The sequence below is a fragment of the Watersipora subatra genome, chromosome 1 (genome assembly GCF_963576615.1).
Source record: "Watersipora subatra chromosome 1, tzWatSuba1.1, whole genome shotgun sequence".
In the NCBI taxonomy this organism is placed as follows: domain Eukaryota; kingdom Metazoa; phylum Bryozoa; class Gymnolaemata; order Cheilostomatida; family Watersiporidae; genus Watersipora; species Watersipora subatra.
The window spans coordinates 3194954-3222605 of NC_088708.1; the positions used below are offsets into that span (position 1 = coordinate 3194954).

At 35.8% G+C, this 27652-nt stretch overlaps 1 protein-coding gene across 2 annotated transcripts; it reads right to left on the reverse strand.

The window, feature by feature from the left end:
- Window positions 1-25: 25 nt before the first annotated feature.
- On the reverse strand, window positions 26-27616 carry LOC137385280 (3-phosphoinositide-dependent protein kinase 1-like). 2 transcript variants are annotated; one of them, XM_068071720.1, is made up of 15 exons: window positions 27596-27616; window positions 26932-27095; window positions 24195-24237; window positions 23480-23626; window positions 22999-23143; window positions 18834-18952; window positions 18384-18401; window positions 17197-17311; window positions 16233-16301; window positions 15161-15260; window positions 14858-15043; window positions 12968-13065; window positions 11549-11690; window positions 2875-3027; window positions 26-644 (listed from the first exon to the last, which is right to left on the reverse strand). In XM_068071720.1, the coding sequence occupies exons 2-15, from the start codon at window positions 27043-27045 to the stop codon at window positions 528-530; spliced, it is 1566 nt and encodes a 521-aa protein (XP_067927821.1). In that variant the 5' UTR covers window positions 27046-27095; window positions 27596-27616; the 3' UTR covers window positions 26-527. The 2 variants fall into 2 exon arrangements, with proteins under 2 accessions (XP_067927821.1, XP_067927822.1); XM_068071721.1 differs by lacking the exon at window positions 18384-18401 and having other exon boundaries at window positions 27596-27615.
- Window positions 27617-27652: the final 36 nt, after the last annotated feature.

Genomic DNA, 27652 nt, shown 5'->3' on the forward strand with positions numbered 1-27652 from the left:
TGACTAGAGTCATCATTTTGAAATGTTACCAGACAGTGATCAACTCTAGTATTCAAGCTTTAGACAGCCATGATAACAACAGTTGAAGATACTGGAGTGTCTGTGCATTCAACAATAGTACATAAGATTTACACAGGCAGCAGTTTTTGTTAAAAAATACAGTGACTCTGAAATGTCATGTAAATGTACATAAAACATAAAGCACAACTGCACATACCAGTAGGTCGCTAATAAAGCCATAAAAAAGCTGCATGTTGCTACAAGTGGAATAATGTTCACAAGAACAAGATGAAACCTAAAATTAATTCAAAACCATCATGTGATAATGTCAAGAACAATCGACTAGCATCAATCTCGCACGTTAACCTCTTAAAAATGCAAGAAAAAACTGCTGAGATTTTCTATTTTCCTCATGACGGGCAACGCCAGAAAAGTAACTACAATGACACTGGCAGGGCTGGCAAAAGCACCTTCGCTCAGCTTCTTGTGCAGCAGTAGTGGCACTTAGAACAACATTCAAGAATTATTCAGCGCTTCAACTTGGGTTTACGTGGACCATAATAATATTTCCAGACTTCTTCTATCTTTCGACACCAGACTTGGCCATATCCTGCTGGGTCTTCTAAGTAATATGTTCTCTTTGGCTAAAACATCAACTAGTAGTTTAGAAGAAAAATATAAAGAAAAGACATCTGAGTAGCCAGTATCATGTAGAATACCCTACAGGATGAAAATACTCGACGGCTTTAATAATTCACGATGTTGCGAACAGACGATTATGCAAATTATTAAATTTCGCGAATAATTATTAGTTCTACTTTTAAACACAAGAGAGAATAACTACTGCCTCAAATTAAAAACTAGTCGCTAGGCAGAAGTAGTAAACGTAGCCGAGCTCCAAATCTTTTTTTAAACTATCACCGGGGCTTTGAGTTAACCCCATTGCCAATGCATGACACCTCTTTACAAAATTATTCAAGGTTGTAACAAGCTATTAGGAATTCGGCACGGCATCATCATCGGAAAAATCTGCAGTTCTTTACGTTGAAAAAAACTCATAACTCACCACAAGTTGTTGGTTCACCAGAGGCCTCCGAATCAATGAACATTCATGAAAACATCTGGATGAAGCCAAAAATTTATAGGTTAGCATGAATTATACTTAGCTTATAAATTAGTTTATGTATAAATATATTATAATTAATTACAGACTTGATTGTACAAATACAACATTTCAAATACAAATAAAATTTTACAAACAATGAATGAAGTAAATAAAAACAGTTTGGCCCATATGGCAGTTGTCTGGTAATAAAATTAAACTGATACTCTTGATAAGTAAATACTGGCGTGTAATGATGCTCTCTGACTAGTTATTTTGGTAATAGCAGCGCTATATTGCCGTCACTGTCTTGTGTAGATGTTAAAGGCAATTCTCTCATTACTACATGGCTGGTAAGGCATGCTTGTACACATGGCTGGTAAGGCATTATCAGAACTCTCCTCGTGACTTATTATTGCAATGTTCTGCCGGTTGGCCAAAATTCTGTGATTGTGAAGGCGTTCTTGTCCCTTTTTTAAAACATATATATTCTCCTCGTTAGCAGCTGTGGTCACTTCTACCTCAATTTTAAGACCTCCCTGAATGATTGGTGATCTTCCAAGAATGACATCCCCCACCCTTGCAATCATTGTGCCTTCGTGTATGATGAAAAAGCTGCTTACTCCACCTATTTCACGGGGTAGATGACCAACCGTTGCGCAGTCTGACTTGCAACAAAATTCACATTACAGTTATTTGATATCAAAAGATTCACCATGCCTTACTCTGCTGTGTTGTAGGTGCAAAATATGTGGAAATGTGATTACAAGCTCTTCAAAGCTCAAAAACGAACAGTTAATCGCAGCCACACGAGACCGCTGTAGTTTGGATTCTCTTTCCAAAACAGCTCAAATATGACGTAGCTGTGGTAGATGGTTTTTGTTTACACTTTCCTACAACCTCATTCATCGAAATATTTTCACAAATATACTTCACGCATTCAATAAAACCATGTCTATTGTTCTTATGCGTCTGTTTTATCGTCATTGTAATGCTGTCATTTTTAGTAGTGATATCTTATAACTTACCGCAAAAATTCATTTAATTTTTTAACCTTACCTCGAAGGAGTACATATCATTGTCTGATAATCATGACGAGCCTGTTGGTCACCTGTGATAATCGAAAAGTGCTGCAAAAATTATTTTCGAAGTATTGGGTCACATGATCAGATTACGACTTGACGATTATTTCAAGCCGAAACAAAACTGTAAAGTTGCGAGCATCTATATTTGATACGGGATCTTCGGTAAAACCCGAAGTGTTTGTCATAAACTAGTGCTACGATAAGTTTATATTGAGCTTTTTATTGGCTTTTCAATTCACGTGAGAACATCACGTGACAAGACAATAACCAAACTGTCATAGCTACGTCAGAGAAATAAACGGATTCCAATCTACGGCGGCTTTTCGTTTTTGAGCTTTTAAGAGCTTGTAATCACATTTCCACATATTTGCACCTACAACACAACAGAGTAAGAGATGGTGAATCTTTTGATACCAAATAACTGTAATGTGAATTTTGATGCAAGTCAACCTTTAATTAATAGAGAGTGATTGTGTTCATCCGCGAATAAATTAGTCCGCGAATAGGCATGAAAAAGGCAATTGGTGCGAAATTTAACTCCGCGAATATTGTGATCCTGTAGGGTAGATGGCTCACAGAAGTGAGGTGCACTCTCGTCAGAGTATGCCACCAAATGATCAGAAACAACAACCATCTCACCTGAGAATATTACAGATTTCCACTCGACCATAACACATAAGAACTCACTGTGTGCATGAAGAAAACCTTGAAATTTTTGGATTCTGGCCGGACTGATCTTGACCAAGGCACCTCTCCCTTCAGCACCATGTTAACTGGATCGACATAATAGAGATGTGGTCCTTCGGTCATAAGAAACATCCTCTGGCGTGCAAAGAGCCCCTAAACACACTATTAATATAAGTGGAAAGATCGGCATGACTGCTTTTAGCGTATTGGCATCTATATATATAAATGTGAGTGTCTATCATTCGCATGTCCAGTTAGGAAGTTAGAGCAAAAAGGTTTTAGAAACTTATACTGAGCACTTGCGAAAATAGTATTGGTTACTATGAGCACACTTGAAGATCATGATTGCATGAGAGATCATAACGCATAACGATTGTAAGCACAATTACAAGCACGGCTCTTATTATAGTAAAGATTTAGGATTTAGTATTGAGTTACTCAAATTACAAGTTACTCAAATTACAAAAGTTACTCTAGCTTAAGTTACTGAAATTCATTGGGTAAAGAGACTTAACCAATGGCAACTAAATCACCTGCCACTGTTTATAAGCTGAATTAAATCTTGAACGAATGTGTAGAATATGAAGTGAGAAACACCAATTTGTTTTAGCTATGCATTGAGCTTTCAAATATTTAAATTATGCATTGGTCGGACACACACAAATAAACAAAAACCTTCATTTGAACGTTAGAATGGTGAATGTTGTATATGCTGATTAAAAGTAAATTTTCTCTGTAAAAGATTTTTCACTACCCCTACTTTTTTGCAATGCCGGCCATTCAGCCAGTACATTTATAGATGATGAAACTGCTTAAAGTTATACGCCTAAGATACAAACAGTGAGAGAGATAAGAATTGCAATCCTTCTCTTTGAGTTTTTGTCTAGCAGCTGGAGGGCAATATTGTGAAAGATTTATACCAGTTTGTTACATTGAATGCAATTGCTTAAATAACTGAAATAGTAGAAAACAATACACTAATGTGTTTAAAGCAGCAAATGAATAACTTTACTAGTCTATATCAAACATATGCTTATCCCTGACAGGTCTCTGTCATTATATGTAAGCAAGCATATTACCTACATGGCAAGTTTGTGTGTATGAATTTGTTGCCAGATGTGTTGAGAAGGCAATACCAATAAGACTGCAAGGGCAGAGCTAATATTCAAGTACAGTAATACTTCAACCTACGAGTGCTCCAGTAACAGTAATACTTCAACTTACGAGTGCTCCAATGTACGAGAAACTTGAGATACGAGCTAGCTTTTAAGCAAGTTTTAGCACTAACATACGAGCCATGTTTGAGATACGAGCACGTGAGTCAGTTGTCAAGTATGCCGGAGGTGTTTTATGACAACAGCATCACTCTGTATTTTTTAACTGCTCCGGTTATACTTTTGTACCGTGTTTTTGTGCGCGATTTTCAGTGCAGAATTATGTGAATTAAAAGTACTGTGCGTAGACCGAAAGTTTGCCAGTAAAATGAAAGAAAATGCAAAGAAAAAGCAAATGATAACAATTGATATTAAACGAAAAATTATTGAAAAATATGCGAAATGTGTGTGCGTGATTGAGCTAGCTCAGCAATATGACCGAAATACATCCACAATTATCAAACAGAAGGATTATATTCAGGGCATTTAGTTCGCAAAAGGACTAACTATAGTTTCTAAACGGCGCAGCGATCTTTACGACCGCTGATGGGGAGACTGCTCAGGCATGGGATAAAAAGATAAACAATTGGCCGGTAACAGCGTAACTGAAACGATGCTATGTGAAAAGGCCGGTGCTATCTATCAAAACTATAAAAATATACTTCCGACAAGTTGGCTAGTGGTCGTACAGTAACCCTTTGTGACGACACCTGTGCTTGTCCTAATCGCAACATGTTGAAAGGGCGACAAAGGCAAACGTCCTTAGATAGGTTTATCTTAAAACGGCCGGCTAGTCGTGAACGCGAAACAAAGGAAAAATTAGCTAACCAGCGCGAAACTTTAAACTATGGACGCCGAAGAAATTTCAATTACGTTAATTAAGTTAAAAATGAAAGTTTGCTTTTAGGTTTGCTTCTAAGTTTGTCTTTTAAGACTTTGATAAAAGCTAAATTTATCAAAGTCAACTGTTGTAATGAAGGATAGCTTATATCTCCCTCTCTGACAAATGCTAGCGTCAGCTGCTATTGTATGTACGTAGGCCTATTTAATTTTACATTTTAATTAATCACATTTCCTTGCATTATTTTTGATTTGTTGCTTTTTGAAAGCATGTGGTAAGTTATGACAATAACCAACATGTTCTTTCTGTTACAATATCTTGTTTTGAGTGGTTTATTTGCATTTTTTAGAGTATGGAAACCAATCAATAGATATTTAATTGTTCTATATATAAATAAATTGCACCAACATGCGAGTGAATTGACATATGAGCTCAGTCTCGGAACGCATTAGGCTAAGCTTGTAAGTCGAAGTATGACTGTACAGAAATTGGGAGTGTGTGTACTTGTGCACCTGCCAGAGCCAGATGCAAGTGAAGATGGCCATCCATTATTTACAGGTAGCTTTTATAAACTGAACCACCTTTTGAGGAGCACCTCTCTTGTCATCAGCAGTCAGTAACTAGAACTAACAACCAGTGAGAGTAGATCTATTCCCCACAGGACCATCTCTAATACAGTAACTCATTGCTGAAGTTGAGTGACAAAACGTGTATGTTTGAAAAGCTGTCATGAATACTTTGTAAGATTGTATTCATGTATGGAACTGGGCAGCCTTGAGGGCAGCCAGGAGTCAGCTTGAGCTAGGTAGATCGCAGTAAATAGAAGAACAGGGAGATTGTTGCTCTGAAAGCAAATGCAATGCATCCTATTCAATTACATTGCTTGGAACCATAGCCCTATTAACTATACTGTATTAATTGCATAGTTAAAAGTTGACTTGCAACAAAATTCACATTACAGTTATTTAGTATCAAAAGATTCACCATGTCTTACTCTGTTGTGTTGCAGGTGCCAAATATGTGGAAAGGTGATTACAAGCTCTTAAAAGCTCAAAAACGAAAAGCCGCGGTAGATTGGAATCTCTTTATTTTTCTGACGTACTCATTACAGTTTAGTTATCGTCTTGCCACGTGATGTTCTCACGTGAATTGAAAGGCCAATAAAAAGCTCAATATAAATTGTAGCACTAGTTTATGACAAACACTTTGGGTTTTACTGAAGACCCCATATCAAATATAGATGCTCGCTACTTTACAGTTTTGTTTCGGCATTATTCAATCGTCAAGTCGTAATCTGATCATGTGACCCAATACTTCGACAATAATTTTTGCAGCACTTTTTGATTATCACAGGTGACCAACAGGCTCGTCATGATTATCAGACAATGATATGTACTCCTTCGAGCTAAGGTTAAAAAGTTTAACGATTTTTTACGGTAAGTTATAAGATATCAGTGCTAAAAGTGACAGCATTACAATGACGATAGAACAGACGGGTAAGAATAATAGGCATGGTTTTATTGAATGCGTGAAGTATATTTGTGAAAATATTTTGACGAATGAGGTTGCATGAAAGTGTAAACAGAAACCATCCTGTAATAACTACGTCCCATTTGAGCCGTTTTGGAAAGTGAATCTAAATTACGGCGGTCTCGTGTGGCTGCGATTAAATGTTCGTTTTTTTGCTTTTAAGAGCTTGTAATCACATTCCCATATATTTTGCACCTACAATACAACAGAGTAAGACATGGTGAATCTTATGATACCAAATAACTGCAATGTGAATTTTGTTGCAAGTCAACCTTTAAAGATGTGATTGCGTCAAAAAAGTTGATTTGATGAAATTAAGATCAATAAAAGGCTAAAACATCAGCTACAATTTGATTGCATTTTTGTCTTTATAGACTAACCTTGTCCAGAGATATATGCGTTTGAATGAGGCCATCTTTTAAAAAGCTCAGATTCGAGTGGGTGCTTCTTTTGTGACGTAACGGAGTGATACACGTGAAAAGAGTCCATGAGCGATAAATATAAGATCTCTTCATTAGCCAATCATCAGGACGAAATTTTGATAAAGGTCTTATTAAATGTTATCGCTCGTAAAACGGTTTGTCTGTGATTTCGAAGATTCTCGTTGTTAGGGAGTTTACTCTATTAATAGTTAGTTACGCGCATCGACTAGTAGTAGATTCTAGTAGCCACGTGCATCGACATCGATATTTAATTTACTGATTTAATTGACATCGTTAATTAACTGAATTACTGCACCGACACGTTTTATTGACGAACAACAGAATTGTAACAATGCTCAGTTCGGCAAAGGTGACTCAAAGTTTTCTGAGCGTCCGGTGATTAAAGATTGAGGCAGACAGGTTATAGTTAGAGCTGACAGGCGTCAACAGCTTTTATGCTGCAGAGAAAGATAGGAGAATGGAGGTAAATTTATCTTCAACTTTGAGTATCCTTTACATATATTCTAAACTAACGGTAACTAGAAATTCCCCTGTCATACAGCCCACGACCAAAGTGATATTGGGAAAAAGAAAGGGTACTGATGGTTGAGAAATGCAATATTAGCAGTCAAATGGCACTGCAGTGCAATAGGATAACTGCAATGGTAGCTGCAATGTACTGGGTGTTATTATGTGGGTACTGGGTGTTAACTTTTTAACAGCAATAATGAAAGGAAAAGATTATGTGTTTTTATCTCTTCCCTGCAATAGGAGAAATGCAATATTAGAAGTAAAATGGCAAGCTGCTGTGTAACATACACATGCTGGGGGGCTGTTTATCATTGGTGATAGCAACCAATTATATCAAGATGTGATATTTATTTAAACAGATTTTAGCTGATTGTCATAGAAATAGATGTATATCTATAAGAAAATTTAGGCCTATTACTTAATTTTGCAAATATTAAAAACGGCTTGGCAGTACCGCGATATTGGACACAGCCGCAGTATCATCAACAAAATCTTTAGAAAAATAATAACAGTAACATATTGCACACCATCGGTCACTATATACTTCGATCTTGTAAATTCGAATGATTATTCTTATAACTAAATCTCATAATAATCTTATAAAATCAAATAATTATTCTTACAATTAAATATTGTAATAATCTTATAAGAATCGTTAGAAAAATATCATCAATCAAATAATGTTCTCGTCATAAAGGGGCATTGTAGTTCGGCCCTAGCTTGTACGTAAGTTGTAAAGAATTCCGGCTAACGTTTTAAATAATTTAATGAAACCTTCGGTGATTGGACAAAAAAACGTAGGCTGATAAACTGTGTACCACAATTTCATACCTGTAAATCGGTCTACGCCTCAAACGGTCTACGTTTATTACAGAAACCTTCGGATAAATTCGATTACGAGTAAACAATGCCATAGCCTGATGAAATGAGCAGTTTTCTCGTGAAATGCGCAATGCTAAATAGTTCTACTATCTGTCGAACGGCTTTATTGGCGTATCGTAGGCCGGTCTTAACTTTTATTAAACCAAGCTTTTCAAGCGTTTTGTGGCGATTTTCGGCCAAATTAATCTGTCTATTTGTGCATAATCCGATCAGATGGGTAAGTTTTAAGATACTGTCGACAATTTACAAAGACTTGGTAACATATTTAAATAGGCTTATATGTGTTTTGCATCGTTATTATACTTTAACGACTCTACAAAACGATGGTTACATTTGTTGATGAGATCTCGAAACAAGAGTTTGCGACGTCGTTGATGAATAATTTTCGTAAGTTGTGTGCACATGCATTTATCATAAAAACTCTCAAACTTCGCTCCGCTCGTTTGGTCGTGGGATAATTTTAGTACTCATGAATACATCTACTAATAAGTAAAATTATAACTTTTTTCGATCACGAATTATCATTTCATAACTTTTTAATCATTTCACAAATTTTTATCGTTTCACCTAGCTATAACATTTGCTTAAAATTTTCTTTGGCATCTTTAGCTAGTAAATTAGATTTAGGATTAGATTTTATGTTCATTTCTCACTTGTAGAAAGTGAGGAACATCGATTGATCGATGCTCATCTTTAACTCTCAGAACCAAAGCTTTGAATTGTAGGCTTTGCATATTTATGCTTTTATTAAACATTTATTCATTTTGAAAATTACACTCGTAATCTAACTCTCAAATTGAAAACTTTCAGTAGATATGCGTTAAAACGACATATATATGAATGACATTTATTACATTTGTTTTATTGTTACAGGATGTTTATGTGGTTCACTAGGGAAGCAGTTGTGTCGGTCTGGAAACTGACATAAATGGGAAAGAAAGGCACGAAAATGTGCTGCACAAACCATAATATGTTTTGTTTGAGTTCGCTGCAGTAGAGTAGTTTGTCCTATTTTATGAGCTGAAACTATGTGAATGGCCAAGACTTGGATTTGACTTAATATGACTTGGATGGATGTTTTTAATAAAAACTTTATGCATCAATGAAAATTTTTTGGCTTGTAAAAATTATATAATAAAATGATATTGTTGAAGACAATGCAAAGCATGATTTGCAGAACATATCGAATACATCATAGCCCAGTTGCCATCTACGCTGAAATCTGGTGAAATCTCTGATAGATGGATTTATGAAGTGTAATCAGAGCTGTATTGGCAAGTACTTTTGTCTAACTCGACTCAACTCCGATGAACCAAATATTAAGAGCTACTCAAAAACCTTTACACAACCTCCACACAACTAAGTGGAAACAGGTGAGTCATCGCCGCCAACCAGGTGCAAGAATGGCTTTAGTAATTCTTTGCCAGAATCGGTGGGTTAATTGATTTCAACGAAATTGACGTTGTTTTGCGTTCACTACTTCGGTCAACTCATAAAAGCATTTGTTTTGTACCTGAATTAACTAATCGAATGTGACCAGTAAATTTTTTCTACAAACTGATACTGACTAGATAACATTGACTATACATGACTTTTTGGGATGCAGTTGGTTTCGCCATATATTCGAACATATTATTTTCAAAGATGGCGGCCTGCGTACTTTGTTTAGTAGCTAGTTTCCGGTGTGGTTAGCAACTGAGAACTTAGCTGATACAAAGGCCGTAATAAAATAAGTCAACTCGACCACCTAATTACCGTAGACCGGCAGAATCGTAGTCGGTACCAAAGCTGTCAACTCTTCTGGATTTTGCGGGACTCTCCCTGAACTGAGATTACCCTCCCGCAAAAATAAAATCTCCCGGAAAACTCCCGAATTTATGTTTTGTGCTCTAGGATAAAATACCGAGCCATTTATTTATCAGTCGCTATAGCATTAACGTGATGCGCGTAATCTAATGATGACGAAAGACTCGCTGTATCGCCAAAGACACTTTCTTATGGCTTCGTGCATAGAATTATCGTCCAATAATTTTATGGCCTTTGAACTAGGCACTCGAACATTTCAGAACATTTGTTTTTCGTAGGCTTATGCATCACCTAGGTCCAAGCAAAGATTTATATGTAAAGGCCTTTGGGTGGGCGTTTCCTACGGCCTTGACATTTTCTTGTTTTTAAGTCGCGAAATACGATCCACCATTCAGTCATGTCCAAAAAAGTCAAGTAGGCATCAAAATTTAAACCGGAATGGACCAAAACCTACAACTTGAAGCATCAAGGAGCAGCAGCTACCTCATCTCAAATCAGTACAGACTCAAATGTAGTGATGATATAGCATCCCTGTCTAATTACCAAATTCATTTACAGTAAACATTTGAGAGTTTTGTGTTTACGTTATGTTCATCACCATGGATATGATACAATGTTTTTTGCAGAACTGAAATGTAGAACATTAAGTTCATAAAAGTTGGCCGTGATTTGTTTTTATATTTTTGTAATTCACTTGAGCATAATTTTAGAGCTGAAATATAATGTTAACCTGCCTGGGTCCCCATTTCCCCAATGTCTCCCTCATTTGCATAGCACCAGGTTGACAGGTCTGGTCGGTACTCAGATCTTTACACAGCATTTAGAGGAAGCTAATATGACAAGTTTTTAATCTCCCTTATTTGAGGCGTTTGAGACATTCATAATAATGTATCCGTAGCTGGATTTAAAATTTTATTCTAGCCAACATGAGCAAATACAAAATAAAATACATGCCAATAGAGCTGCGTAGGACTAGACTTTTATCGCAATAGCCGACGTGAATACGAGATATAGAGACAGGTTGTATCATGCGTTACATCATTTTGGGCAAGTCTGGGCATGGTTTTTTGCCCTGAGCGTTTTTTCATGATCAATTTTTTCGATTTTAATCTTCAAATATCTTGACAATGAGATCGCCTAATACAACAAACAACATATCAACTGATAGACAAAAAAACGCTTTCTTTTAAAATCAACTCAAATTTGACGCAATCACATCTTTAATAGGTCTATGTTTAAAACCCATACACTGCCCAACTGAGCCATTATCTGATTCGCTAGCAAATACATGCTATGTTAGTGACGAAAATCGCGAAAAATGGTACACTCCATGGCCGCCCACGCTGCCGCAGTTTCCCCCAAATATCAGTTTGTTTACCCAACCAAATTCCCACACTAGCACTGTCTTTGCATATTTATCACCAACTAACAAGGGTCGACTGTAATATAATTGCTTATGATATGCACCTACATTTTCTCTAAAAACTGGACAAGTTGCTATGACTGACCTTACGCTTATCAAGAAGGCCCTGGTGCAATATGAGGTGATTATCAACAAACTTGTGGTATAGGTTATCTATGGCTTGCTTCTGCAACAGAATGGCCTTCTCTGCTGCGGGCAAGTTTAATTCTGGATATTCTGTACTTATGCTAAAACAGTACGAGGAAATATCAGTGATGAATTTAATAATGTGTAGTAGACCACTAGACAATTTTTAACGGCAAACAGAGATCTTCCGTAGCACTAAAGACACCTTTATAACTTTAAGCAAGAGGCCTGAGCAAATGCTGATATGGTGTTTGAGAGAGTCAGAAATGGACCGTTTTATTTACTTTCTATTCCTTATAAACATTAATCTAAATATACATATAGCACCAGATAAGACATTCTTGTTTTTATCCTTTTCATATCTTGAATAAACCTGTACAATACAAAAGACACGGTTCCACAGCCTCAACCCTTGAGCCCAAAATAAATTTTCCAAATAATGTAGCAAATGCTATGTTCATATTAAAGTTATTGTAAGTGCAGTGCATTAAATTGATGACCAGACCAATAGTTATAATTAAAAACCCATTTATTTTTTTGGCATATAAAGAAAAACATTTTTTATTTTGATGATTATCAATGCAAATAAAAAATTATACACACAAAGATATCTAGATAAACAGATATCTAGATAAACAGATATCTAGATAAACAGGAATTCCAATGTAAACCACAATTCAACCAAGTCAGTAACTTACTGTTAATACAAACAACAATTCCACCAAGCCAGTAACTTACTGTTAATACAGACCACGATTCCACCAAGTCAGTAACTTACTGTTAATACAGGCCACAATTCCACCAATTCAGTAACTTACTGTTAATACAGGCCACAATTCCACCTAGTCAGTAACTTACTGTTAATACAGGCTACAATTCCACCAAGTCAGTAACTTACTGTTCATAAAAACCACAATTCCACCAATTCAGTAACTTACTGTTAATACAAACCACAATTCCACCAATTCAGTAACTTACTGTTCATACAAACCACAATTCCACCTACTCAGTAACTTACTGTTAATACAGGCTACAATTCCACCAAGTCGGTAACTTACTGTTCATAAAAACCACAATTCCACCAATTCAGTAACTTACGGTTAATACAGGCCACAATTCCACCTAGTCAGTAACTTACTGTTAATACAGGCTACAATTCCACCAAGTCGGTAACTTACTGTTCATACAAACCACAATTCCACCAAGTCAGTAACTTACGGTTAATACAGGCCACGATTCCACCAAGTCAGTAACTTACGATTAATACAGGCTACAAATCCACCAAGTCAGTAACTTACTGTTAATACAAACGACAATTCCACCAACTCAGTAACTTACTGTTAATATAGGCCACAATTCCACCTACTCAGTAACTTACTGTTCATAATCATCTGCTTCTTCATCAGCAACCGTTTTGCTATCTTCACCAAGTCCCAAACCCTCCAATCTGACTAACTGCTGCCCGTCTAAACCCGTCTAAAGGTGATTTAGGAATACAAGATTAATCAAAGCGACAAATTAAAATAATTACACCTAATCCTCACTTTCACTAGATTAGTGGGATTAATTATCACTACCACATCGAGAGAAAATCAGAGTAGACAAAATTTTAACTAGTGTTGTTAAAGGATCAGCTTCAGGAAACTCAAGCTATATTGTCACATGAAATATGAATACTAGTATCAAGACAGGGATAGTTTCCTTTTTCATATAATTTGTGAAATATAACAAAGCTGTTGTGACTTATCATATACATGTAATCTTCAAGATGGCTAAGACCACTGGAACTTATTTACTTAGTGTACAAAATAACATCATTATGCCGTAGTGCTTTATTTTATCGTATCACAAGTAAACAACCCAACAGTGTTGACCTAATTACACAAATAAATTTTGCTAGCCTTCAATGAACGAGTGATTCTTCTGGTTTTGCCTTTTCACATGTCTGGTTTAGAAACAGCGATAAGTTTGTTAAGCCGATATTAGTAGTAAATTTGTAATACCAGTGGTGAGTTGAGGCTTTTGAGTATAATAATGACTATCATGAACCATTGTTATTGTTCGTAAATAAAACAATAACAGATGAAAAGTTAAAATACTATCTGAAAATCTCCCCCACAGACATACCAAACAGAAAAACATAATTTTGTATTTTTGTAAAACATAACCAATCGATTACAATCAACCACAAATTGTTGAAATTGTAGAAGTTGTATGTTGAGCTGAGGCTACCATTAAAGTTGCCTATTAGGCTAAATTGCTCCCGTGTATCCTTTAGTGGAACATTGCCGAAGCCGAGCCGTAGGCTACACACACACAAAAACAACAAAGGTCCACGTAGTTATGAACAAAAAAAAAGTATCCATCCAAATATCTCACCAAACCGATGAGCAGCCCAAACAAAAACTAAACCAATCGACAGGACCACCCATCATGTCAAAAATTCCAAGTTTCAAGTCATGTCTTGTACAACTCACCTTATGTTTTCTCAAAACTTGTCTCTAAGTCCCTATTAATTTGAGACTGTCCGATTGCTGTTTTCTAAATGATCGCTGCTAGCCTAGCGTCCTGCTTCAACACCTCAGTAACTATCGGGGCAACGCTGAGTGCTCCTGAACTTTTCCCCGATAGTGACTGAGGTGTTGAAGCAGGACGGTAGGCTAGGCAAGCAACGACCATGTAGAAAACAGCAATCGGACAGTCTCAAATTAATAAGGACTTAATACAAGTTTTGAGAAACCATAAGGTGAGTTGTACAAGACATGACTTGAAACTTGGAATATTTGACATGATGGGTGGTCTTGTCGATTGGTTTAGTTTTTGTGTGCTGCTCATCGGATTGGTGAGATATTTGGATGGATACTTTTGTTTTTGCTCATAACTACGTAGACCTTTGTTGTTTTTGTGTGTGTGTATGTGTGTGTGCATGCGTGTAGCCTACAGCTCAGCCTTAGCAATATCCCACTAAAGGACACCTGTGAAATTGCTAATGCCTAATAATGCTAAACTCCTAATGGGCCTAATGCCTAAATGGCTATAGGAACTGTCTAACCAACACAAATAAGCAAGTGCATCATGTAATACTTGACACACTTTGTGTGATGGGAATCTAAAGTGATGAGTTGGACTGGTTGAGCAAGATTAAAAACTTGGCCGATCAATCTACATTTTTAAAAGCACATCAACTCCCCTTTAGACCTGTATCCTTACCAAAATTGTCTGTCTAAGAAACCTGCTAAAGGATAACAAGAACAAGAGGTCTATGAACCTGATCAAGATCAGACCAGAGATCTTCAGTGTTGTGGTCAGTCAACGCCGGCAAATAAGGAACTAGTTTTGGAGCGGGGCTGGTTGGGAGTGTATCAAAATTGACATCTTGAAAGAACGGGTGCGACTTGAGGGCCTTATAACTGCCAGTCTTTTTGGAACCGAGCCTATCCTCAGATTCAAGCACCTGCAGCAAGAAAACTTTTTATGCATACTTCACGCCAATACTTAATGGAGAAAAATGAATGTTAAAAGATTTGCAAACTTGTGAGCAGGCAGTTGAGAGCTGGTGAGTAAAGCTTACCAACAGCTGTTCTACTAGATCTCGACCGTGTTTGTCAAAGCCACTGTCTGGGTACTCATAATCCAGCTTGATAATCTTATTGAAAATGTGATATTCATTGCTGAAACGTAAGCATTGCTTTTTATTAACAATATTGCATATGATATCTCCATAAAAACTGCATAACCACATCTGAAACATATGACTGGTTCTGTGCATATCCACAGAAAACCTTAAACATTTCCTATAGCTATATTCAATCAGTTGCAGCTTTTATAATGTCTACCAGCAGAGATTTTACAAAATTCTATACAAAATGTGAATATTATTATAGTATTTATATTATAATCATTTGGGTTAGATATGGGTCAGAATGGTGAGAACAGACAAACAACAACAAAAGCCTACACTGGTGTATAATGCGATGCCGAGTATTAAAGCTTGAGTCAATGCTAGCTAGCTTTACAGATCAGCTAGAGAGTAGCCTCACTTAACAGGGCTTGTCAATGTGATAGACATTTGGGGGTTCTTTTTTGAGGTTATTCACATAAAAGTGAAAGCCAAAATAACTTGTATAGTTTCTAACATTGTCTTGGAGACCATTTTAATGGTCCGAGAAATGGTTGCAGAGCAAATGCTGGGTCTGTTAGAAATTTGGTTCGGCCAAGTATCTTTTTCTTGAAAAATCCCCCTCTCCAATTGATACTACACGGAAAGGGCCTTGAAACAAAAACAAATTCCTCAACTATAACGATACAGAATAATTATTTCATAAGTTAAGTTTTAGCTTTTTATCTGAAACACTTGAGCAAGTAACCACAAGCTATTGATTGCGGAGATCTATTTTCAAAGCAACCTGGCTGTCTTTATTCACCAACAACATCTGCAGTTTGCTAAGGTCTCTAGATTAAAGAAAACCTGTGCACCAAAAATCTGAAAGTGAAGAACCAAAAAATCGAGAATTCAGCCTACGTATATATAACCAGCAAGCAATTGTTCCCAATTCATACTGAGTTGTCCTCTCCATGACGTGTTTTTAAAATATTGTCTGATTGCACACGAAAGTCATATAGTAAAAGTACTCAGCACTTACGGTCCCCGAAATGGATGTTCTCCTGAGATGATTTGATAAAGAATACAGCCTAGAGCCCAAAGGTCACAGCTACAACATAAAATGAAGTATAAATGGTAAAAATAATATTTACGTACTGAACGACGAAAGATACCGAATCTGATAAGAGTTCCTAACCAAAGGAACTCTTGTATAGAAAGGTGTTTGAGAATCCTAAATACAAACCGTGATCATGAGCAGATAAAAGGTATTCGTAACAATCTCTGACACAATTTCGCCTATCTGTTAATAAAATATATATAACCAACTACGCGCTCAATCACAGTGTATGATACTATATATTATATACATTAAAAGTAACCAATAATAAGCTGAATATCTTGATGAATTATCAAAAAAACCAATCATAAGCTGAATATCTTGAGGAATTATCAAAGTAACCAATCATAAGCTGACTATCTTGATGAATTATGAGAGTAACCAATCATAAGTTGAAAATCTTGATGAATTATGAACGCAACCAATCATAGGCTGAATATCTTGATGAATTGTAAAAGTAACAAATTACAAAGCGAATATATAAAAACATTATTTACAATGTAAGTATAATATATAAGTAAACTGTCACAAACTGATTTTTTATGAAAATTATTTTCATTTCGAAGTGCCTTGTTCAAAGTGTTTATAAAATGTCTGCGTCATTTATAGATTGACACGACTAGGTCTGTGGTTGAGCGATTCCTTATCACAATCGAACTAATTTATAGCTGGTAAAAGTTACCAAATGTATTACTTGCAGTGGCACAGCAAAAACTACTTGATAGTATGAAAGTTTTTTTAAATTGAACAGAGAAAACAGCTGCAAAGCCAACAGGTCATTGTTAGCTATTGTAACAATGCCATCCTTCATCCTCTAGAAACTATTATAAAACATGGGCACACCATTCACTGATGAGTATCAGCAAAAACCGATGAACTAACCAACCTAGTTGTGACAGGTTTGTTTTGCAAGACTTCTGGTGAAACAAACTGGGCAGTACCGACAAACGAACTCCTTCTCTTTGACCGCCTTTCCTCTCTCTTGTCGACTCCATCCGGACCTGAAACATTTTATTTATACAGCTGTAAAAACATCCGATACAAACAAACATGTAAGGGGAGTGAAAGCAACATGGCTAAAGTTAGCTGGCCTGATACGTTTCATTGCTGGCGTATTGCAGAAGATTTGACGCTCATCAAAAAGTTCCGTCCCGACTCTAACAAACACATTTAACAAAAATACACCAACAGAAACTGGCAGTAACATATGGCAACCCAATCACCTAGATGTCGTGTTGAGGATAAGTATCAAACCAACATTCTAAATTTACTTCATTGATAAAAGTAAAGTGGTTGCAGAACTAAGGAAAATGTGAGAGTATAAATGTAAACAGAGTGGACATAACAAATACTAGCAGCAGAATAGAAGTGTTGCGTGCGACGAGTATGGTATGAGCTATGTAAAAGATAGTTGCATTAGTACGGTTATATCAAGATATTTTACAATGTCTATACACACATCCAAGAATAAAAATTCACCTACATAAAATATATCATCTAATACATTAAATATAGTTAACATACCATTGCATGAGGAACATGTTACATGTAGCTGGCATACTATTGCATGAAGAACATGTTACATGCGGCTAACACACTATTGCATGAGAAACATGTTACATGTAGCTGGCATACTACTGCATGAGGAACGTGTTATATGTAGCTGGCACAGTATTGCATGAGGAACATGTTGCTGGCATCCTATTGCATGGGGAACATGTTGCATGTAACTGGCACACTATTGCATGGGGAACATGTTGCATGTAACTGGCACACTATTGCATGAGGAACATGCTACATAAAGCTGGCATACTATTGTATGAGGAACATGTTGCAGATAGCTAGCATACAGATAAGTTGCACAAGAAAGATATTATAGATAGCTAGCATCCATTGAAAAAGTGCAAATATGAGAATATAGTAGAGGTCGTAGCTACAATCACCATGCACTAACAGAGTAAATCCAAGCCAACGTCCACTCAACAACAGTACACAATTTCTTATGCATACGGCTGAAAGATGACAAGGTAATACCAACTACTACAGTTAGAGTATGTGTGTGCATGTACTCACCATCAATACTCCTGCTGTCTGTCATAAAAGTGATTAGACGATAAAATAAGAGCAGAAATGGGTTGACAGTAATAATATAGCAGCACAACAATTGCTACTATATGTACTGACTATTGGTGATGCTGAGAATGAGCAAATCAAACACCTCACGGAGTTTCTTTAATGATTAACATTTGAGCAGCTCGGTATAGATCACAGAGGCCACAGATTGCATAGACTACATATTACATAGACATATTTATAGTTATATACATTTTGAATTGTACGTTTTAAATTGTAAGTCTCAACAAATTTGACTGACAAAAACAAACAAAACTTTCACCATCTGTGCACTCAATATACAACTCTCACCGATTGCCCGCCTACAGCCAGACAACACCAACATAACACTAGTGGTTCAAAGGAATGCTCATAACGCATTCAGGAGAAACAATGAAAACAACCCCTTACTAAGACTATCCGCGTTAGGCTGAGGCTGATCTGTACCATCTAGAATTCGAGCAGATCCGAAGTCTGTGATTCGTATATGCATATCTTTACTAAGCAGTATATTCTCTGGCTTCAAATCCCTGCAAGTGACAACAACGCACATATTCATTGTAAAAAGGGAACTTTGGGACACTGCTAACGAATCTTTCATATTTTAAACAACTAGATGAATGTCCGGTGTTGCCCAGGTAAAAAAAAGTCTTTGGACAAATAATTTATTCTTATTTAACATATATAACTTTAACCACGCTAACTATTAAACTTCATATCATGAAAAAAGTGTTTTGTGTGCAGTTCAAATGAATTAAAGAGAAAAAATAAAACAACTGTAAAGGTTTTAAAACTTTTCAAACAACTGTAACTTTTAAACCTCATATCATGAAAGAAGTGTTTTGTTGAAATAAATTAGGAAAAATAAAACTATAAAAGTGTTTAATGTAAATGTGCAATCATTAGCAAGTAATGGCTAAATATAGTCTGTTTTGATACAATAGAAAACTATTTAGTATACAATTATATGATTTTAGTTCGTTTCAGTGTTGGCATCATAAAGTGAAAATATCTTATAGCCGTATAGAGTGGTATAGAAACCAATAGTAATTATCTAATGCAATCACCTCCTGCTAAAAATCATCTTCATTAAAAATAAGTAATAAAACAATTCAGCCTTAGAAACTATAGTTACCTACAATAACTTTAGTGCATTTTGTGGTTATGATCCGCAAGAAAGTGTAACATTACAATGTACTACGTGCAGAGTTCATACCTTCGAGACAGACATGTAATATAAACGCTGAATCTAACTTCATGAATTTAGCTTAATGCATTTAGTTTAATGAATAAGCTAAATTCAAGTATGTGTTTAGTAAGCTTACTAAACACATACTTGAAGGAAGTTTTAGTATGCATTTTAGTAAACATCAAACTTTTAACTAAAATTTTATCACTTATTTGTTTGCGAATCCGTCTGTATCATAACGGATAACGCTGAACTGAGCGGCAGAATAGCATATTAACAATTTTGTTGTTTCGTCGTAATCAGTACAACAATCGCCAAATTTTAATTTCGAGAGAAATTATTGTTCATATTGTATGACGGAAAACAAATTCGCCGTAGTATGGTGAGAAAGAAAAAGCATCGTGTTTCATATAGTTAAGCCAAAAATCTTTTATAACAGGGGCATCGTAACGCGTGGGCACAATTTATCAATTAATACATCATTTAGCGTGTGCAAAAAAGGGAGAAAAGGGTATACGGTATATGATAAGAGCAATAGAATTCTAAGGACTGTATAGCTCAGTGATTAAATGCGTGGTTAGAAACTGGTGGTTGCAATCTCCGTGAGTTCAAATCCAGCAGGTAGCGAGCTTTTCATTCCAAGATTTTAATAGCTATAACTGGACAGACATTTGTGCAGGCGATAACAAACATTGAGATTTATGTACTAGCTGTGCTACCCGGCGTTGCCTGGGTATTAAAAATCAGCTTATAAGTAATGAAAGGTAATGAGAGCTACTTGCTATTAGCCTGACACATTGCTAATGGATAATTTGAGTAAGCATACTAATAAGAGCTACCGCTTCTCATGATGTTACGCCATCACTTTGCGTCGTGACGGAACAGGGTAGCGTATTTGCTCCCATATAGTGACATATATCGCCTAGTGAATCTATCAAGCTGGTGTGGCTTAATTAGTAAGGTGTCGGCCTGGTGACCGGGAGGTTCTGAAATAAAATCTTTTGCGATATGGATTCTTTATTCCAAGATTTTAATAGCTACAGCTGGACAATCACAACGACGAACGAATACTCATACAACCAAATTGAGAAATATATACAGTCAAACATGGATAACTCGCCCTCGGATAGCTCGAACGCATGGCTAACTCGAACGGTTTTGTTTGGTCCGTTCCCACGCAATGATAAATTGCTTCAGATAACTCGACCTCAACTTCGTTAATTCGAAAAGTTTTTTGCCCAACAGCTACCGAGATGGTTGTTATCGCTTTAGAATATCAATTCATTCCAAGCCATAGAGATAAACCCCAACTTTTAGTAGTTCGTAGGCGTGGTTATTACCATCATCGGCAAAATATTCTCATCAACGACTTTTCTAAAGGTTTGGTGAAATTTGATTTTTACCAAAAATCGGCTTAGCGATGGTCCTACTAAGGCTAGGAAAAGCGAGGTAACGTTCGCATAAACTTCAAGAAAAATCGGCAAAATTGATCTTGGTTAAAACGGGGTTAAAACGCTCAAAAGAAAAAGATGTCTTTTCTTCGGAGCATTTCAACAGCGATCAAGTTTTGCCAATTTTAATCTGAAAATGTCCTGGCAGTCACATCACATAAAACAACGAACAAATCTCAAGTGATAGAAAAATCTCTATACTTTCTGATAAAAAATTTTTAAACTTTACATTAGAAGCATTTAATTTGAAACAAGCCGTTCATGCTTTTGATTTATATTATAGTTTGTATATGTACATGTATCTACTAATAAATACATGGACTTATGACAGTGCTCTGATAACTTGAATGCTCTGATAACTCGAACACTTTCACTCGGTCCTGTGAAGTTTGAGTTATCCATGTTTGACTGTATATAGATACTAGCTGTACTACCCGGTGTTGCCCGGGTAATAAAAAAATCTTTGGACAGAAAACTCATTTGTATTTAGCATATAACAACATTTGCCATTCCAACTTTCAAACTACATATTATGAGAAAAGTGTTTTGTGTAATTGAAATAAGTTGAGAAAGAAAATAAAAACAACTGTGAAGGTTTTCAAACTTTGTCAAACAACTGTAACTTTCAAACTTCATAACTTGAAAGAAGGGTTTTGTTGAAATAAGTTAGGATGAAAAATAAAAATGTAAAGGTGTTTAAATGTAAATGTGAAAAAATCATTTGCAAGTAATGGCTACATATAGTCTGTTTTGATACAATTACTATGAAAACTTATTTGGTATACAATTATATAATTTTAGTTCATTTCAGTGTTGACATGCAAAAATTGGCATACCAACACTGGCATGCGAAAATATCGTAGGCTATAAATGTACATTGAGTGGTATAGAAACCCGTAGGAATTATCCAACACCATAACCTCCTTGTAAAAATCATCATCATTAAAAATAGTAAAAAAACAATATGTTAACCTTAGTAACCATAGGTACCTACAACGACTTTAATGCATTTTGTGGTTATGATCTGCAAGATAATATAACATTACAATGTACTCCGTGGAGAGTTTTTACCTTCGAGACAGACGTGTAACATAAACGTTGAATCTATCTTGAATAAATTTAGCTTACTAAACACATACTTTCAGGAAGTTTTAGTATGTATTTTAATAAACTTCAAACTTTTCACTAAAATTTTATCCTTTATGCGTTTTATCGGTTTTTACCATAACGGATAATGCTGAACTCGCCATGTATAATCGAACGAACATATATAATCAGTAAACAAATCCCCAAATTTTAAGTTCGAAATAAATTATTGTTGATATCGTGGGGCGGAATAAATTTGCCCTAATGAAAAAAGACCAAGAAGCATCGTGTTGCATATACTTGGGTCCCAAAAAAATTTATAACAGGGACATCGTAACACGTGGGCGTAATGCTAAAATAATAGCTATACCTGGACAATCCCAACGACAGATGAATACACGAACACACATACGACCAACTTTGAGAAATATATATATATATTTCTCAAAGAGTAACTCTATTATATATATGTATATAATAGAGTTACTCCATGATCTCTATATCACTGTCTTACGTTATAGTATATGTAGTATAAATTAGTATAAGATGTATATATATATATATTTAGTATGAGGTTTGTTGGAGGCTACAGGTTGGAATCATTGCTGCTGTTGGTTTCATGCAATCGCGTTGCAATCTTCATACTTCATACACAGCTCTAATTGACTCAATTATTGAGCACTTTACTTTACAGTGTAAACCAGATATACTATATATATATATAGATAAATAGAAAATAGATAGATGTTGAGACTGGCTCTTGACCGAATTTTGCTACGCATTGATTGGACACTGCACAGCAAGAAAACGCATGCAACTAAGAACAGTAGATAAGGAGTGGACAACTCACCGGTGCACTATATTAAGACTGTGAAGATGCTCTAAAGCTAACACTATCTCACTTGTGTAGAATTTAGTTGCCTTCATGTCAAAAGCTGTAAGCCTGCGTATGTAGTCATATAGCTCACCATTTGGTTCATAACTCAATACAAAAACTGGACAGGTTGTTGAGGAACAACACGTTTGAAGCTCATTCCTGAGCAATAGTAAGCTAAGCCAGCTACTGGCAGAATAATGCCAGAAGACATAATTATGTTTTACCAAGAAGTTGGTAGCAGTTAGCATGGTAGGTATGTCTATGAGTTCAAAGGGATCATCATCAATTCAAAGATTTTTGAATACAATAAATATTTTGAAAAGACGGAAATGATTTTATATTCTTATTTGTTTGTATTCTACTGGGGTCTACTAGCAACAAGTTTTCTGCCAAAATAATACAAAGAAACAAAAAGAAATAGCATTTAAAGCACAAATTGATGATGTGAGGATACAGAGCCTGTTAGGGTCCTGAAAGGTGGCAAAGAGTTTGACGAAGAATGGGTGTTCATGCTGACCTAGTAGGAGCAATACTTCCTTCTCTCTTTTTACGTATTCCACTTTTCGCTCTCTTTTCATGTGCTGCTTCTGAAGTACCTTAACTAAAGAGGAGACAAGACAAGCTAGAGCACTCTGAAGTACCTTAACTAAAGTGGTGACAAGACCAGCTAGAGTATTCTGAAGTACCTTAACTAAAGAGGTGACAAGACAAGCTAGAGCACTCTGAAGTACCTTAATTAAAGAGGTGCCAAGACAAGCTAGAACACTCTGAAGTACCTTAACTAAAGTGGTGCCAAGACAAGCTAGAGCACTCTGAAGTACCTTAACAAAAAAGGTGACAAGACAAGCTAGAGCACTCTGAAGTACCTAACTCAAGAGGTGACAAGACAAGCTAGAACACTCTGAAGTACCTTAACTAAAGAGGGGACAAGGCAAGCTCGAGCACTCTGAAGTACCTTAACTCAAGAGGTGACAAGACAAGCTAAAGCACTCTGAAGTACCTTAACTAAAGAGGTGACAAGACAAGCTAGAGTATTCTCAAGTACCTTGACTATTTGAAAAGAAACATGAAAGTGTTTTTGAAGGATGATAACAAACGCCTGAGAACTTGTGCCTGTCGTCACCATATTGTACAAGTATAAACAGTTTGATAACACAATGCATATTTACCTGCGTATTCCTTATTGGTAGAGATTCCTTTTGCTAGAAACACCTGAAATGACACAAAAATTTTGTTCTAGTATAGGGTACTTAAACTGAATGATGATGTCAAGTGATCGCACAGCTTTCAATTTTCTTCAGAATTGAATGGTGTAAGACAACATGAAATTACCATCTTTAGCCTGTTGTCTCAAAAAGAAAAACATTTATGACTAATGATTTTCATAAGGCTCTGCGAAGTTATTTGCATTTCGCACTGATATGGCACCTTCCTGCTATCTCCCAGAACAAAGGAATACATGATTTTGGGAAATGCGAACTGAATGATTAAAAAACGATAGCTTTGAGGAGCAATGCCTAATAAGTTGCCTAATAAGTTGCAAGCATCTCTATAGCCAGTGGTGTAATGATTAGAGCTGCAAGGTAAGATACTCCCTAGTTTCAGATGAGTACTGGCGCAAAAGGATGACTTATATTACTGCCCTTTTTGCAAACTTCAAGTATTCAAACTGACAGTGCCGCATTTTGAATGAAATTTCACACTAGACAGACAGAATTTTAACAAATTAAAACTATAAAATATACATCAATTTATCTGAGTACATGTAAACAATATTGGCTTCATGCTTTAAAAAGCCTTTCGGTAGTAGCATAACATGTCTATAAGATAATCAATAATTTACCATCATAGAGTCAAAAATAATGTATTTATAGACCAAAATAATGCAGTTCAGTTTTTTTTTAAATTTTCTACAACCCACCTACCACACAATAAAATGATCACAGAGCAAAGAGATTTTCGTTGTATTGTTTTCCAACGGTACGCTTAAAACGATTGAAATACTCATTATTCACTTCAAATCCAAGTAAGAACTCTAACAAGGGCTGTGTGTCTATCAGGGTTGGCCTGGTTTAAATCAGCTAAAAACCGGTTCTATGGTTTTTTCATTTTTGTGTGTAAAAAACATAGTATTTTAAGCTCCTAGTGGTTCCTGTGTGGTAGAAATGCAATTCTATGTAATTATCAGCTGTGGAAGTTTATTTATCACATAGTAGTAGGGTGGTGGCAGAGATCAAGTTGCAACTACATGACACCCTAGCACAACAATGAATTGGTGAATTTCATTTTCAATAGCTTTTATCAAGTGATATGATGATCCCTTTACTGGTGAAATATGAATACCACGTGAAATATACTAATCCCATCATCGTCCCTAATAATGAATGAAAACTTTCTCAAGTATGGCCAGTGAGAGAGGATTGCTCATAATTAGAAATTAAAACAATAAAATCATTTTGGGCAAAAGCTTTAAGTTTGCAAACTAATATTTTATTCAGTGGGAACAAGACAAAGTAGTCGGATTGTTAGTATTTAGTTTATCAAGTTTTTTGTGTTTCGAAATATCAACTCTAGTGCTAGCATTGAGAGAATATTCTCAACATTTGGGTTTGTCCATTCAAAAGTCAGAAATAGACTGGGCACAAAGAAAGCTGGGAAACTTGTATTTATTTATTGTATGACCAATACATAAGTACATATATTCAGTCACATATTGTATCTACTACTACCCTTAAAGGTTTACAAATCTTTTGCTTCCATTTTAGCAATTGTAGTTTATTATGCTCTAGTCTTCACTACTACACAATTAATCACTGGGATTAAAATTCTTACTTATACAATTAGCTGTATATAATATATTCACTTTATGTTATAAGATTTCTGCTCTCTATTTCTTCATTCATGTTTGATTGAAGGTTCATTCTGAAATTTCCAAATGTTTTCTCTCCTTTTTCTCATAACTCCCGCAGAACCATCCTTAACATATGATTCCACATAAGTATGTTCAATACTCAATCATGTAGCTATAGTAGGTGATGTTATTTAAACTTCAAAATTAAATTGCAAAAACTTTGGTCAAATTATATAAATCGTAAAAATCGGTTTAAACCATAAAAAACCGGTTTAAACCATAAAAAACCAGTTTAAACCAAAAAGCCTGATTTATTCGGTTTCATTTGCTCATTTCGGTTTCATATTGGTTTTTATTTTATAAAAATTATGGTTTTTTTCAACCCAGGTGTCTATAATAGTAATGATATAGGCTACTGGAGTTGCCCATCCAGTGCTTTCATCCAATGCTTTTAAAAGCAATGGATGGGCAACTCCAATAGCCTATTCATTGTTACTAAAGCAATGACAAAGACTTAATCACTTAATGCAGACATTTTTAGTAAGTTGCACTGCTTATAAATGTATGAGCAGATTCTAATGATAACAAGAAATTTTATTTGAAGCATTTCCAAGTCTGCTGATAAATCATGAAGAACCTTTTTATCTTACAAACAACTTTAGCAGATCAAATGCTGTTTCAATTAATCACTATAATTTATGGTTTCCGTAAACAAAGAAAAAAAGTTTGAAATGAGAAATAATTATCTATGGTTGAGTGTTGTTGCAAATAAATCACATATTTGGTACAAAACGCTGACATATTTCCTTTGATCCTCTGGCAAAATATCCTAATTGGTTTGTAGTACAAACATTTTATAGACAAAAGATTATTGCTTGTCATAACGAAGCAAACGATCACTTCCATCTAAACCTTTCCAGTTTAGCCACCTGTGCCTGGTACAGGTGAATCATCCATTTTTGAATCTTACGAAAGTCAAGCCTGAAAACATGTGTTGTACAGTATTGCTAGACCTCTAGAAGTGGAGAGGGCAACTGAAGATGAGAACAACCAACCGTAGAGAATGAACCTTCTCCAATAATCTTCCCAAATATGAAGTCATCAGCGGTAGCCTTGCGAGGTACAGTAGCCTTCTGTTCTTCAGAGGGAGACCTTTCCGACGCAGCCATATCAAGATTACAAGTTGATGAGGAGTCTGTTCATGGCATTCTTCCAAACTCTAAAAACAGGCAATTGTCAAGAGTGACCAACATTGAAATCGCACAGTCTTTGAAACTCAGGTAAGAATGTTTTTACATTTTTATGATCAGACTTTTTCTAGCTGAGCAATTAGCATACCTTAAGTAAACTAATAGTTGTTCTAGAGCATGCAGAAGTGACATTATAATATAATTAACACTTAACAAATACAGCAATCAGCATAAAAACGCTTTCCTTGCTCTTCTATAAAGGTAGTAACAAGTAAGGGCAAGACATCGGACTAGTTTGCTAACAGTTGTAGACTGTGAGTAGAAATTGCAGTTGTACACCTCAGCTCAGCTTCTATCAGGCGTGTTTGTTGTTGTCAAATATAGCAGCACCAGCCCTGCGACGCATGCTGTTGGACAGGTTCGAAATACTTGAATGATGGTGTGAAAGTCAACTTTTTAAAATTTTGTGGGAATACATTTGAATGGCCCCATGTGAAGGATGAGAATTAAGTGTCACAAGAAAACTTACTAAGTGTCTTGCCTATGCATCCTCATTTGGTGGCACAGAGAGAGTGTGCCTAAAACT